Here is a 14176-nt window from a genome sequence, read left to right as displayed (position 1 = left end):
TAGATCTGCCGTGTCATGGTCACCTTGTTTAGACATCCGTCTGTTACCAAACTTACAGAGAGCTCACTGCTCAGTAATTCTTTTGTTTCATCCTCTAGTGCCTTCCAAAACTATAGGTCTGTGTTTTCCCAAGTAGAGTTTTTAGGACTTAAACTAAGGAGCTTGAACTAGAGACATCCTGAGCTCCCTTCCTGCCTGAACGGTGCTGTGATTCTCGATTCTATGATCTTATGTTAATGAACAATTTTTTGATAAAAATTTGTGGGTTCATTCTGGATAACGTTAGTAAGAGATCTCAGAGGAACTTCTATACTGCCTGTGATCAGGCTTTTATTGCGTTTGTCATGCTGTGATCCTTTCTTGACAGGCAAGAAAACTACTTTACCTGAGTCATCTTGAGGTTCTAATAGCTATCAATTTGTCAATTTGATTAAGTTCTTTGTAAACACTAAGGAATTTGTGAGTGCTAATGAAATGGCTTTTCTCTCCTCTTTTAGTATAATATTTGCATCCTCTTTTTCTTACATTACAGGTTCATGACACTAAAAGAGACGATACAGTATTATTGCCTAATCAGGTGTCAGAATCTTTTAGTGCAAATACCAAAAGCAACATGTGAGCTGACTTTGAATGACAAGTGGTAGGAGTGGGACCTCTGGCATCTTGAGAAGGACATCTGTGCCCAGGTTGATGTCAGTTTAACACAGGAGTACTTCCCAGCTTCTGGGCCTGTGCGTATACCTTTGCTGTGGTTCACATTTATTGTCTGGGCATGAGTTAAAGGAGCCATGGGAAATTTGGAGGGAGTTTACGTTCAAAGGAATTACAGCGGTGTAGGTTGGACAGGGATCTCTCGATGGTTGTAGGGAGACAAGGACTTTGTTTTTCGTGTCTCAGCAGACAGTTTAGATGCGGTTTGAAAGAGTTGGGATTACCAGATGGTGACTTCCACTAAATCCTGAACTCAGTAAGAGAAGAGAGCTGCTTCTATGTGAGGTAGCGCTGGTAAGGCAACTGGCTGCACCTCACTCTTTAGCCAGCATCTGCTTGTTCCTTCCCGTTTTCTATGAGTATGGTGACTCTCTGATTAAAATAAGAAAACTACAGTCTTGTAAATCATAGTGAAAACTTTACTTGCCCTGCTATAATCAGTTTCTTAAAGGGTTAGTGTTGGTCTGTTAGTTACATTAGCATAGTTTCTCCTCTTAGAGAGCATTTCTCAAACTTGTGGAGATGATGATTTAAGTCCTATGCGTTTTCTGGTTTTTTTTGTTTATATTAACAATATTTTAATACCATTTTTAAGATGCAATATAAAAATATGTATAATGTTGTGGATACAGCCTGATGGCTGTTTTAGAACAGGTTTGTTCCTAACTGTTTTTGTCTGCGGCAGTGTCTTTCAGAATCTGATTTCTTCCTGTTACTTGCTTTGATCTGTTTAGGTAACTAATAGTATTTGATTTTCTTTAAACTGCATTCACTTTGCAATTTGGTAGCTGTTGAATATCTGCTGTATACCAATAAGCAAGGAATTTAAAAAGATTAAGCAAATCCATAAAAACACTGTTTAGTGGCTGATGTGCACAACTAATACCTGTGCATCAACAAGACCTGTTGTTTTTTAGATGTAGCTTACTTACTAGGTGGTGGAAACATCTATTAAAGAGAGTTGAGAATGTTTTGTGGAGCAAATATTAAAAATTTTATACTGCTTTGTTCATTATGCTTTCTAAAGAGCAAAGCTTTTGGCATTTCATTTGGTAGAGGCTGTGACAGTATATTTTTGACAAGTAGGTGTTGCTAATAAAAAACTTATGCCTTTTGCAAAATTGTTTAGTCTTAATTGGATGCACCAGTGTAAATAAATCCCTTGTACGCTTCAGGTATGGGTTGATATTTTTTCTTTTATTTAGTGTCTTAGACGTTAGCCAGTATTTTTCACCAATCCCTTATGCTTAAATGCATTCCTTGTGCTTAAATTCTTAAATGTCTGTGCATATATTTAGGGAAAAGAAAGAAAGAACAAGAAAACAACCTAATGCAGAGCATTAGGCTCTATAGCTCAAGTTAAATAGACTTGAAGTTGTTTCCAAATTTATTCATGCTACATAATCTGATTTCTGTAACAGAAATAGTGGCAAAGTAATTATCAGTATGCTGGGGTGACCGTGAAAGATGAAGTCTCAAATAAGGAGTAAAATATTGTATTCATACAAAGTAGTTTTATAATGTAATCGAATCCTATTTTTTCCATCTCTTAGATGATGAAGCATGCCTGGGACAATTATAGGCAATATGGATGGGGACATAATGAGCTCAAACCAATTGCCCGGAAAGGACATTCCACCAACATATTTGGTAGGCTATATTTTCTGGTTTGTTTTGGTTTTGGGTTTCTTGTTTGTTTGTTTTGTTGGGTTTTTTTAAATATTTCTTTTCATGCTATCCTCTTTGAAAGTCTACCCAAACTTCCTAGCAAATTCTGTTTTGATATAAATCTTTTGAAGTGTGGTTGACAGAAGTGTATCAATTATTTCCATGGTACTTCAATGAATTACTTTACTAAACTATCTTTTGGGGATTAGCATGTTCTTATTATTGCAAAAGCTAAGCTGTGTCTATATGCACTGTTACTTTGTGTACACATATGTATATAAATAAAAGCTACAATGCAGTGATGATACCTTGGGATGCAACGAATATAAATTTGTTTTTAAAAAAAACAACTTCATCTTGTCGAGATGTTTGTGTTTAGTTCTATGAGAATGTGATACAAGACAACATGCACATGCAAGATGCCAAAAAGCTGCTGGTACCAAGGTGAAATTTAAAGTAGCTTTTAAAAAAAGGTCTGCGTAAGGTGAAAGTGACATTGTTACTTGTGTGTGACTTGTGGATCCTGAACCTGTAGACTGGAATGAAAGAAGAAAACATTCAAAATACAGAAGTTTGAGGGTAGGGGCAAGTTTTGAAGAAATTCAAGGGATGGAGTGAAAATATTTGAGCAATGGGGTGTGAATATGAGTGTTACAGAAGGTAAAGTTCAAGAAATTGAATAGCCTTGTCTTGCATACCTGTGATCAGACTAGGTGACTTTTCTTCCTTAAAACATCTGTGATCTGCAGCAGTACTGCTTTTTTGGTGTGAATGCACTGGGGTAGAACAAGTAGAAGAGTGATTGGAAAGTGACAAGCATTTTATTGGTACTCAAACCAGGAAAGAATCCATTTTTTGTCCCCAGTTCTGTAGGACTGATGGTTCAAAAAACCTGGTTGTAACTGTTGAGGACTGAGCCCTGGAGGTTCTCTATGTTCGTCCTCTGGTATAGCAAAACACATAACCTTGATGTTAGTGATGAAGGTTAAGCCAGGATTGGTCCAGAATACACAGCACCTAAGGTGACTGAGCCATGAAGTTCATGCATTTATATTGACACACACAATATTGAAACACAGAGCTGCCCTAAGACTGGGTAGGGTTTTCTGAATTCTCTTCAGGGTTCCATACTGTGTTCATCTACTCTCTGGTGTCTGAGGAAGGTACAAATTTATCATAACCACTCTTTACATCAAGAATGAGTGTGAATATACTGTGTATAGCTTCAGTATGTTAGTATTGGTTATAATAGTTTGCCTGAAATCAAGATTTTATTGGCTTTTATTGTAAGGCAATTGACTAATGACTCTGTGTGAGTTTGGTTCTCGTAATTAGTATTTGTTTTATTTATCTTGCTTTCAACCTTTAATTTGTTTCTTCGGATGATAGAAATACAGATTATAGGATTGTGTAATTGTTTCATTTTCTGTGCTTAGTGCCTGAACCCAGAATAAATTGACTTAGATCAAAATTTCGTTAGCTTTTTTTTTTCATTCATAGGGGAAAAAGTAAACTCCCAGAGGAAACTTATTCCAAAAGAAGAGCCAAAGGACTTGTTTCAAAAGTATTGTAATACTTAAAGGGATTTTTCATTTTTTTGCTCTGTCCCTTCCCCTGATCTCCTTAAATTTTATCTTGAAACCATTCTTATATCTTACCAAATAAACAAGTGATTTTCTTTATATCCAAACAGTTTTTCAGCAAATTTACTTGCATGATGAACTTCAACCTTAAATAAGTGCTGGACACGGAGAAAGGAGGAGAACTTTAACTAGGCACACTGCTCCTTTCCCCTGCTCCCAGCAATGGAAAGAGAGCCTCTGGGTTACATTTTCTGCAGTACTTAACAAACAAATAAAAACAACCCCACAAATACACTTCCTCCCCCCCAAACTTGTAGTGTGTAGCAGCCTATTTAAATCCACAGGAGAATACTTTCAGGTGCTGTACTAGCCCTACCTGCAGTAAGAACTGTTTGCCTTTACTGCAGGCAAACCCCTTACAGCCTGGCATTGATGGCTTTTGGTCATGCACTGGAACCTGGTTTCTTACACTTCAGTACGTTGTGAAAGCTGACATTGTTTTCCTTGTTTATATTCCTTTATAAAGAAAATGACTGGCTCAGGGAGAGTAGTCTGAGGGGAGGAAGATAAGCAAGTTAGCATCCTCAGGGGAAAAAAGCATCTGGACTGGATGAGGAGTTTGAAGAGTGAAGTGGAGATGCAGCCGGTTCTGAGCATAGGGCAAGAAAGAGCATGAGGCTGAAGGGAAGACCAGAGCAACAGGCTTCTGCCATGATAGACAGAAAGACATTTCTTAGGTTCCCGGAGAGTATCATGTAGTATTTTTAGATAACTTCTCTTTGCTACCTTGCACATTGGCACTACTTTCATTTCTACTAGAAGAATCTTTTCTGAAGCCTCCTGTGATTTAGTTGTATGTTGTCTCTAATTCCTGGCTTTCCTTTATATTTTTTCCAGCTGATGAAGTTGGGTCTGACAGTGAACAGCTTTAACATTCACCTGTATGATCATGTGTCTTTGCTGTTGAATTTACGTGCAGTTCTGTTGCTTAGTTTGCCAAGTATAATTTTAGATTAGCCTTGGTTTGTAACCCAGACTCTCTGTGAAGTGAGGTTTTTTCTTTATGTGGCAGGAAAACATTTTTCTAACGTTTGTTTTTAATGTGACTGACACAATATTTTGAAGCAATTTTGAATTATAATTTTACTCTAGTCTTTTATTTTCTTTCCATTCCTCCTCTGCTTACTTCTAACATGTCTCCTAATGAGTCTGGAGTACTTCTACTTTTTTCTCCTTGGAATGCTTATTCTTTGGAGTTTTGGCATTGCTGTCTGAAAGAAATTGCAGGCTTCCCCCACATTCAAGTTTCTGATCCTCTTATTCCTGCTAACTCTAGCAGCTGATTCCTTAAGGTGTTTGTCCTTTTAAAATCCAGATGCTATTTTGTGCCATTTAATTTTTAGCCAAATCATGTTATGATTGCTCTGTTCAAGGCTATTTCATATGAAAAACTTTTCTGAAATACATAGACTTCAGTATATATCAAATCTAAAATAGAATGAGCTATTGTTGATTTGGTGGGTTGTTGATGGGAAGGGGGGAAAAAATATTGGTACTTGTACCAAGGACTGTCTAGGCTGTATTGTTATTGCTAGTACTTTACCAATCTATTGCCCATAACAACACCATTCCCAGTGGTATTTGCCTTTACAGAAGCATTACATAATTCTTTTTGAAATCTGATGCTATTTTTAATAAAAAGCTGCTCAGCAAAACCTGGTTTTATTATTCATCTCAAAGCCGATTTGACGCAAACTATTTTCTGTTATTACTGTAGTCTGTTGAACTTCCATTTCAATTCATAGCGTGTCTGTGAGATTCAGCAAGGAGATGGTATTGCTGGTTGACACTGCAACCCTTTGCATGAATCTTTGGGAAGTTGGGTTTACTGATAACTCTCAAGTGGGGTAAACACAATTCAATTTGGAAGGTAAATAAGCCATAAATCTTCCTTGTTGGACTCCCCTTTCCTTCCGAAGCAGTGTATATCTATATGCCAAGAGGAACGTTAGTGTTCCTAACATTGCAAGATCCAGCAGGGTTCAGACTGGGATCAGAGAAGGCGAGAGGAGGTGGCCTGCTCTGCTCTCATAAATCTTAGTTTTAAGTCATTAAAAAAATAAGGAAAGGTGATAAACTTTGAAGCAAGATGCTCTGTGCCTCATTGAAGCATGCCAGTGAGAACCTTTGTGGGCTGCCCCAATTATTAGTTTGACTTTTATAACAAAACCTGCTGGGGTTGCTTTAGCTGACCTGCAGCTAGAAACTCCTGCCAGTCTTTTCGAGATGTCTGACCTGGTGACTGTAAATTGTAAAGGAGAGCCTGCTAAAAATGTTGCCTATCAAACTGTATAGTCAGTCAGTAGTTAAAATCTTGAATAGTACCTCTTCAACAGCTGGGTCACAGCATTAGTAGTATGGTGCTGCTTTGGGAAAGCATGACTGGGAATTGGTGGGCTTTTAAAGATATTTACATTTAGATGACATAGGAAACAAACCTTTAGATGTTCTGTGTTGGTGCAGCAGGGTGATAACTTGTTCCTATTTTTGTGAAAGTTGCCTGGTTTTGAAAGGGCTGGTAATCTCAAGATTTGTTATTTATTCCTACCCCATAAGATAAAGTATAAAAGGCAAGGAAAAAGTATAGCAGAGAGGAGTAATTTCTCTTCCTAGTTTAAATTTTTATTTGCAGCTCTGCTAGTGGTTGTTGCAGTTAAGCTAAAAAAAAAAGTTAACTTTCTTGTTGGTCTGCTTAAATTGCTGGAATAATTTGATGACAGCCGCAGGGCGTTATTGCAGAGATGGGATTGTATGGGATCTGCATCAAGTTCTCATTAGAACACAAAGGGTGAAGAGAAAAGGCTGATGGAAAATGATGCATGTCAGATAATGAGCAAGCATGGCAAATGCTGAGCTTACTTCAGAAGGTTTTCTGGGTTTAACAAAAACCAGAGTAGTTGATGATAGTGTTGGATTCTCTTGCTGTAATGAAATCTGATTGGATTTGCTTTTGAGGATCAGAGTAACCATCTGAAACATGCTATTTAAAGATGATTTGTCCCTGCCCTTGTTTAGTTACCCCTCAGTGAACACCTTATGGAAACACCATTAAAATTACCGAGTCCAGATATGCTTCAGAATTTTAAGCTATATGTTTTTGTGGCATCTTTTACTTCAGTGGCTTATGAACTAATTACCATAGCACAAGTTTTGAGGATGCTTTACTGTGATTTAAATTGAGCAGTTTGTACTAGTGGATTTGTATTAGTCTTTGATGTTTATTTTTCTAATACAACATTTATTTGAGAACCTGAATGACTTTAAGAAAAAAATAAAGAAAAAAGGCCACAATCCTTGGGCAACTCAGAACATTGTCCTCAGCAAAACTAGAAATTGTGGGCTGTCATCTTACCTGATGCTTTCTGAAATGAGAGTTTAGAAATTTGTAGTGTGTTTTTTTTCTTTGTAATGTTAACTATCTGAGAATAAAGATGTGCAGTTTGTCAGTTAATAAGTACAGGACAAAGTACTGATACAAACTCTTGCAAAACTGTAAACTTCCCATATTACTAGCAGTGCATTTCTAAACCTTGCATTTGGATGTATTCTGTCTAGAGATGAGCTGCGTTACATGAAGATGATCTGATAATGTATACATACATAAACAGATATATGTCTAGATATGTTTTGAAGGGTATGAAAAGATCTTTCCTAAGTAATAACGACGTGGAGTTTTTAAGTTGTAGATGCTTGCATGCAGACACTCCCGTTCTCATGCACAAAGATTTAATGAAATTATTATTTTGTATTTTGTCACACTAGAACTGTCTCATGCATCTATAGTGCTTTCATGCCTCTCCTGTTCTCTCCTCTCACACGCCATGCAAATGGTCAATTTAATCTGAGATGTCTGCCAGCTCTGTCTTGGGTTAATGTCTTATGGGAGGAAGAGAAAATTGTCAATGAAGTCACATTGTGGTTGCATTTGTATTACCTAGTCGAGCCTCAAGGCTGCAATGCAGTGCTGTATCTCTTCCCTAACACATGACCAAATAAAGCTGTTCTCTCTTTTATGAGAGATTTTTGTCTGGCACGTTCAGTGTCATCAACATAACATGGTGCTGCTTCATACGTACGGAAAAATGAAATTTTGAGGCGTATGTTGGTTAACGAGCAAGATGTGTCCAAAGGAACAACTCAAGGATTCAGTTGGGGCAGCTAGTGAGCTGAATTTTTTTAACTTGCCGGTGGACTACTTGGTTTCTACCACCTCGTTGAGCGTGTCCTGTTACCTGGCTTGCTGCACAGCCCATCTCAGCCTTTTGCTACCAGCGCCGCTGATAAACCCCCACGACCTGGGAGAAAGTTGCTGAGCCAGCTGCCAACTGCCCACTGCCGCAGCGTGGGAAGCTCTTGCCGCAGATCTTTGTGTTGCTAAGCAATGGAGATCTGACAGTGCATTTCTCCGCCGTGCCGGAGAGTGGGAGCAGCGATGCTCCCAAGCCCCGCTGAGAAAATGCATTTGTCAGACTGCAAGGGCATGAGGCTGTTGCAAGAAGGAGCTGAGCCAGGCAAAGGAGTCTGTTTTTCCAATACCTTTGGCAAATACAGTATAGCTTGGGAGAGTAATGCGATTTCTTTGTCCTGTTTGTGGTCTAAAAAACAAGGGGCGGAGTATTTCTTGTAAGCACTGCAAGAAAGTGCTTTAACAGATTTTTTTTTTTTTAATATTACCCTGGGAAGTATTCATTAGTTTACTAGACGTTTTTGTCATCTGTCGTCGTAACAGTTATTGGGCTGCCTGAGCTGCTCTGACACTATCTGCTGCCATCTGATTAGTTGTCATTTACGTTTGAAGTTCACATAATTGAGTGTCAAGGGTGTCAGGTTTTGTGGGCTTTTTGTTTTTCTGGGGGTTTTTTTTGACTGCCAAATAACCTACAAATTTATAAACATTATGGAGACAAACACTTTTGCTGGGAAGAAACTAGATGATATACCCTAAAGACTGAGGGATAGCCTTTTGAAAATATGGCTGAAACCTTCTGGTGTCTTTTCATTGTAAAATCCTAATGAAGCAGCAGACAGGAGAAACAACTGCTCAGCATCCTTTTTCTGTGCATGTTTTTTTCAGCCTCTGAATCTGTGTGGAGGATAAATGAAAACAAAAAAGGTGTGTGAGGTATATATGTAAACAAATATGTTCTTGACTTCTGGTTGTTTTGATTGGAGGAAAAAAAAACCCCAACCTACTTGGTGAGCAGTAGTTTTTATCTTAACTGTATGTGCACAGGTAATCTACCCATCATTGCCTTTTTCTGTGGCAAATGAAAGGGGAAAGAAAATCCATTCACACTAACTAGTAAAGAGAGGTAATTTCATGATGTAGATATCAGCTCAATATCTGTATTTCAGGTTCTATTCAAATTTTAAAGTAAATGAAACTGCCTTAGGACAAGCCTATGCAGCTGTGTCCTCTGCAAAATCAGTAATGACTGACTACACTGAGGCAATGTTGAATATTATATGTACATTTAATGTGTATTTTTTTGCCCAGTAACACAAATTTTGGAAAGATAAAATTTTAAGAAAGAACATAACACTCTAGAGTTGCTGGCTGAATTTGGAATTAAGACAGTGTTCTGATAATGTGAGAAAAGTTCCTTCAGGTCGGACGAAAGATCAAACATGATCATTACTCATCCTCTAAAAATTGCTCACAACAGGTACCTAGGGAAGAAATGTAAGAGCAGGAAAATCCTGTAGTAAGTGAGCATTTCTTAGAGTACTTCCCTGCCTTACAAAGGTTTGTGCAGTGTTAGTGCTTCTGTGGTCAGTGGCAGCAAATTTTATTTAATCACTTTTAGTTCATTTTCCTGTGATTTTTGTCCAATCTGCTTTTGAGTCTGTGCAAATTTAAGAGCACCCACCGTATTCTATTACGAGTGGTTCCATAGTTTGATTCCATATTGTGTAGAAAGCTTTTTAGTTTAGAGGTCTGCTCGCTGTCCTAGGTGATCAGTTTTGGTATTGGAAAAAACCAACCCATTATTCATTTCTTCCTTGCCATTCACAAGTTTGTAGAACTGCATATGCCCTCAGTTGTGTGCCTGTCTTACATGGAGATTCTTGGTCTCTTAAGTCACTTCTTGTACATATGTCTTTTCATACCCTATACATTGTTATCTCCTTTCTTTGTATCTTTTCAAGTTTTGGTTTTTTTCTTTGAGGCGAATACTAAAACTTTGTTCTGTTTTGTTCACTGTTCCTTTCCTAATAATTGTATTTTGTGTCTCTTAGGCTCCTTATGGAGTCTAGAAACTCACTATAGGGTGGCTTTTCTGCAGTAGCATTCCTTTTCAAAATCCTGATCGGTATACGGTATTTCCAAATTATTCATAAATATGGTAATTTATACATATTTCAAAATTATTTCATAAATAAGAATGTGCCCAAGTATTCATCTTGATAGTATCCCACTGGCGGGCTCCCCTCACAATAATAATTGGCTGTTTACACTTATCCTGTTTCCTGTCTCTTAAACAATTACTCACTTGCGTGAGAACAATTTTCTCCTATCCTATGGCAGGTTAGTTTTCTTAAGAGCTTTTGTTAAGGGATGTTCTCAGATACCTTCTGTATATATTCTCTGTCCATGTGCAAGTTCACTTCTTAAAAAGACTGTAACATTGATGCTAAGGTAAGACTTCCCTTTACAAAATTTCTGACTTTTCCTCAGTTATCTAATTTAAAGCTATCCTCTGCTGCTAATTGGGCAAATAGTGTTTTGGAAACACTATTTTCCTTCACTGCAATAGATACCGTGTTTATTCAGAATATGGTTGTTCTCTAAAACTTGCAAATGCGTGCAGGCAGGATGCAATCTGGCTGTATGTTCCCTCTTAACTGTTCTACAGTACTGGTGCCATAGATAAAGACAACTCTGGTTAGCAAAGAATATTTTTTGAATGTTATTGCTCTTTCATCAAACTGTCACAAGTGTGCCTATGCATATCGGGAAAATTCACGATGAGCAGCTGTTGTCTTCTGTTCTTTTTAATAATACAGTATTCCCACTGAAGTCATCTCACCCAGTTTGTATTAGCTCATGTACAACACATTTAGGTCAGTTGTTGTCAGTGGCTTTTTTACGTGTTGCTGAACTGATGATGTTAAATCCTATGGCATTATTCAGAAGATTGAAAATTCTGCCTTTAAAAAAAATATAATGAGATGCACAGATGCAAAGTGGAATTAGATAAACACACCTCATTTCTGTAACCTGCCTTATAGAATAGTGAGGTAAACATCTACACAAATGGTAATGAAGAAATTAAGTCATAGTAGAGTTCAGGGCTCAGGCTCAAATTGAGAATTTTTATTCTCTCTAATAGCATCCTCTCCTGTTTTTCTCTCAAACCAGATGGTTTGCTCTGAGGAAAAAAAATATATTTGTTTCCCGTTGGGAATCTTTGGACTTATGTTTGTTTTGATTTGGGAATTATTTAGGTTGTGGGAATGTTATTCCTAAATTTAAACTTGTTTCCTATCATTTGGAATTAAGAACAGGGGCTGTACTAAGGAAGTGAAATTAAGGCTATGCAGTCTTATTTTGGACTGTGTTAAAATATTAAGTAAACAGGCATGACAACTAAATAAGCGTTAGCATACTAAGCTCTAAAACTAAATATGGTAAGGACAACTACATGGCCATGTGTACAAAGTGGGAGGCAGATGCAAGTACACTTTGCTGTCATCCAAAGCCAGCAGATGTATGAGGCAGCTGGAATTCCGAAACAGTTCAACCACGGGAGTGCAGTGCTGTGCTTGTGCCTAATCCACTAATATTGTTCACTCAAGTTTTGCACCGTTTTGGTGAAGTTTTACAGCTACCACACTGAAATCAGCTCCTCTTCAGCTGTCTTAAAGACAATTTAGTATGTGGTTTAGACCAAAATGTGTGGAAGTGGCCCAAGCTTTTAGCTAAAAATGGAAAAGCTTTTGTGACCTGATGACTGTTAGAGGTGCGGTTTTCATGATGCTTTTCCTACTGCCTAGCTGACAAAGTAGTTTAGCTTACAATTTCTTACAGGTAATTGTATCTTTACTGTCTTGGAAGATCAGTACTTAGTTTGCTTTGTACATAAGATTTCTGCACTCAGGTCACAGAACTATACTCGAGTCCAGATAACATCTTGCTCTCCTATTTACTGTCAAATATTAATCTTGCTTTGCTTGCTGCTGAGTTCAGCTGACTGCTGTCTGTATTTCGGTTCTGCATACTTCTGAGCCATCATTGACAGTTTCTCTTCCCTTGAATCTTCCACTTCCTGACTTCTCAAAATGGAGTTGCTCCATATCTGTATTTTGGGTTAGTTTTGATTGACTGCTTCATGTGTGTAGCTGATTGCCATCACCATTCAGTTCTTGTCATTTATTCTTGCTTCCCATATGATACACTTTTGTCCCCTCCTTTGTACTCAATTTAATGTCATCTCCTGTCCCTCATTCCTTTCCTACTCTGAAGCTCATCCTAATCTTTCTCTCCTGACTTTGCGGCCTTTCAGTTATCACTGGGTCTTAACCTTCAGCTAACTCAGATGATAGTTTCAGCATTAATCTTAATTATGGTCTGCACACAGTCCTCTTCCTATCTGCAGTAATTCAGGTTTGTGTTTGTGCTTAACAACAAAATAACAAAAAAAAAAAGGACACAATTGGAAAGAAACGTAGAAAATCTAAATGGTCTGGTATTAATATGTTAAGCCCTTTTCAAATTTAGTTTTGAGGACATTCAGGCTTTGTACTCGAGGGACTGCATTCAGCTCTTGCTTGTATGAATTTTGAATTAAGCTAAAGGGCTGTGTAGGATTTAGTTGGACAGCGAAGTGAAGCAATCAAGTGAAGAGCAGAGAAGAAGGTTTACCATGGTATAAATTCTTAGACAAAGTTTTTAAATTTGGGTCTTAAGGATGTAGCTATTTAAGCAGCAGTTTGTTGATTAATAACATCTACCTGCAGGTCCACTTTTTAATAGATTCAAAGACTACCATACACTTCAGTGCTTCACTCCCATTACTTCCTCATTTATAAAATTAAGGAAAGCATTACAATTGATTATTTAATGTTATTTATATGCTGAAATACTTTATTGTCTGGTACAAAAGATTAGGAACTCCTTTTCATGTTGTCTGTTATCAGCAACTTAACAGAACTAAGCAATCAACATGCTTAGTTTTTTGTTCTGCTTTCTTAATTAGTCTAAAATGTTAAAGGCAATTGGTTTCTTCATGGGTACTTAAAGGCTTATTCATTGCATTTTATGGCTGAGCTGAAGTCATACGTTGCAGTTTTGTATGAAATGTGTGGTTTCATTGACTAATTTTGAGGCGCTTGTTTTCACAGTGGAATTAAACTCTGTTTTTCAAAAGTTTAATTCATTTTCTTAAACATTATCTTGTTCCTTGTGAGTCATTAAGATATTTTACAAGTGGTATGCTTGAGTAGTGGCAGCTTTATTGCCAGAGCCTCATTAGAGGTACAGAAAACTGGGTTGATAATTGTTTGCTTTTAATTTTCATGTTATATATATTTCTACCATGTCTGTAATTGTCTGTCACATTAAGAAATCCTGTTGCTACAATCTGAAAACTTGAATTCTTTGAATCTTTTTAAGTAGAAATCGCTGTACTTTCCCAAGATCAGTACAGTCTTGCCCAGTCTGCATTTTTTAGCCATTCTGAAGCTGGGCGGGCGGGAATATCAATAACAAGAATATTTATTTTTTTAAGACTGTAATAACTCTTTATTTAATGTCAGGCTGAGTTTTCAAGGAAGCATTTTTGCTCTGTTGCTAGGGATTAAAACACCTGCCTATATGAAAACAGCTAATCTTTTAGGTTCAAAGTGTGCCGGGGTGTATTTCCTTGAGGAGGCTTTACATCTCCTCTTTTGTTTCTGGAGTCACTGTGGGGGAATGGGGAGGATTTGCTCTATGCTTGGGCACACCCCAATTGTCAGGTTGCTCTGGCAGTAGTGCTGGTCCGCTCTGAAGTTCGGGTCACCTGCCAGAGCAGAAATTTAACTTAGGAATTAAGTTAAATTATCCCCTGAGACTTCAGTCCTCTTGGATTCCTTTTGCAAATTGATCCCCGCCCAATTAAACACACCAGTAATCAAAGGTGTTCTGCCCCAGTAAGACTAGGTTCTGCTTC

The 14176-nt window shown here is 37.6% G+C and overlaps 1 protein-coding gene across 2 annotated transcripts in view; it reads left to right on the top strand.

Annotated features, from left to right (window-relative positions):
• MAN1A2 (mannosidase, alpha, class 1A, member 2) overlaps window positions 1-14176 on the top strand; it is a 141032-nt gene that overhangs the window by 43001 nt on the left and 83855 nt on the right. For both annotated transcript variants that reach the window (XM_010567515.1, XM_010567516.1), the window contains exon 3: window positions 2265-2361. In XM_010567515.1, the coding sequence (XP_010565817.1) occupies window positions 2265-2361 (97 nt within the window). The remainder of the gene's footprint in view (window positions 1-2264; window positions 2362-14176) is intronic.

The sequence above is a fragment of the Haliaeetus leucocephalus genome, unplaced genomic scaffold (assembly GCF_000737465.1).
Source record: "Haliaeetus leucocephalus isolate CR32 unplaced genomic scaffold, Haliaeetus_leucocephalus-4.0 Scaffold228, whole genome shotgun sequence".
NCBI classification, from domain to species: domain Eukaryota; kingdom Metazoa; phylum Chordata; class Aves; order Accipitriformes; family Accipitridae; genus Haliaeetus; species Haliaeetus leucocephalus.
The sequence above is the reverse complement of the archived record's forward strand: the minus strand, read 5'-3'. Positions and strand labels throughout refer to the sequence as shown.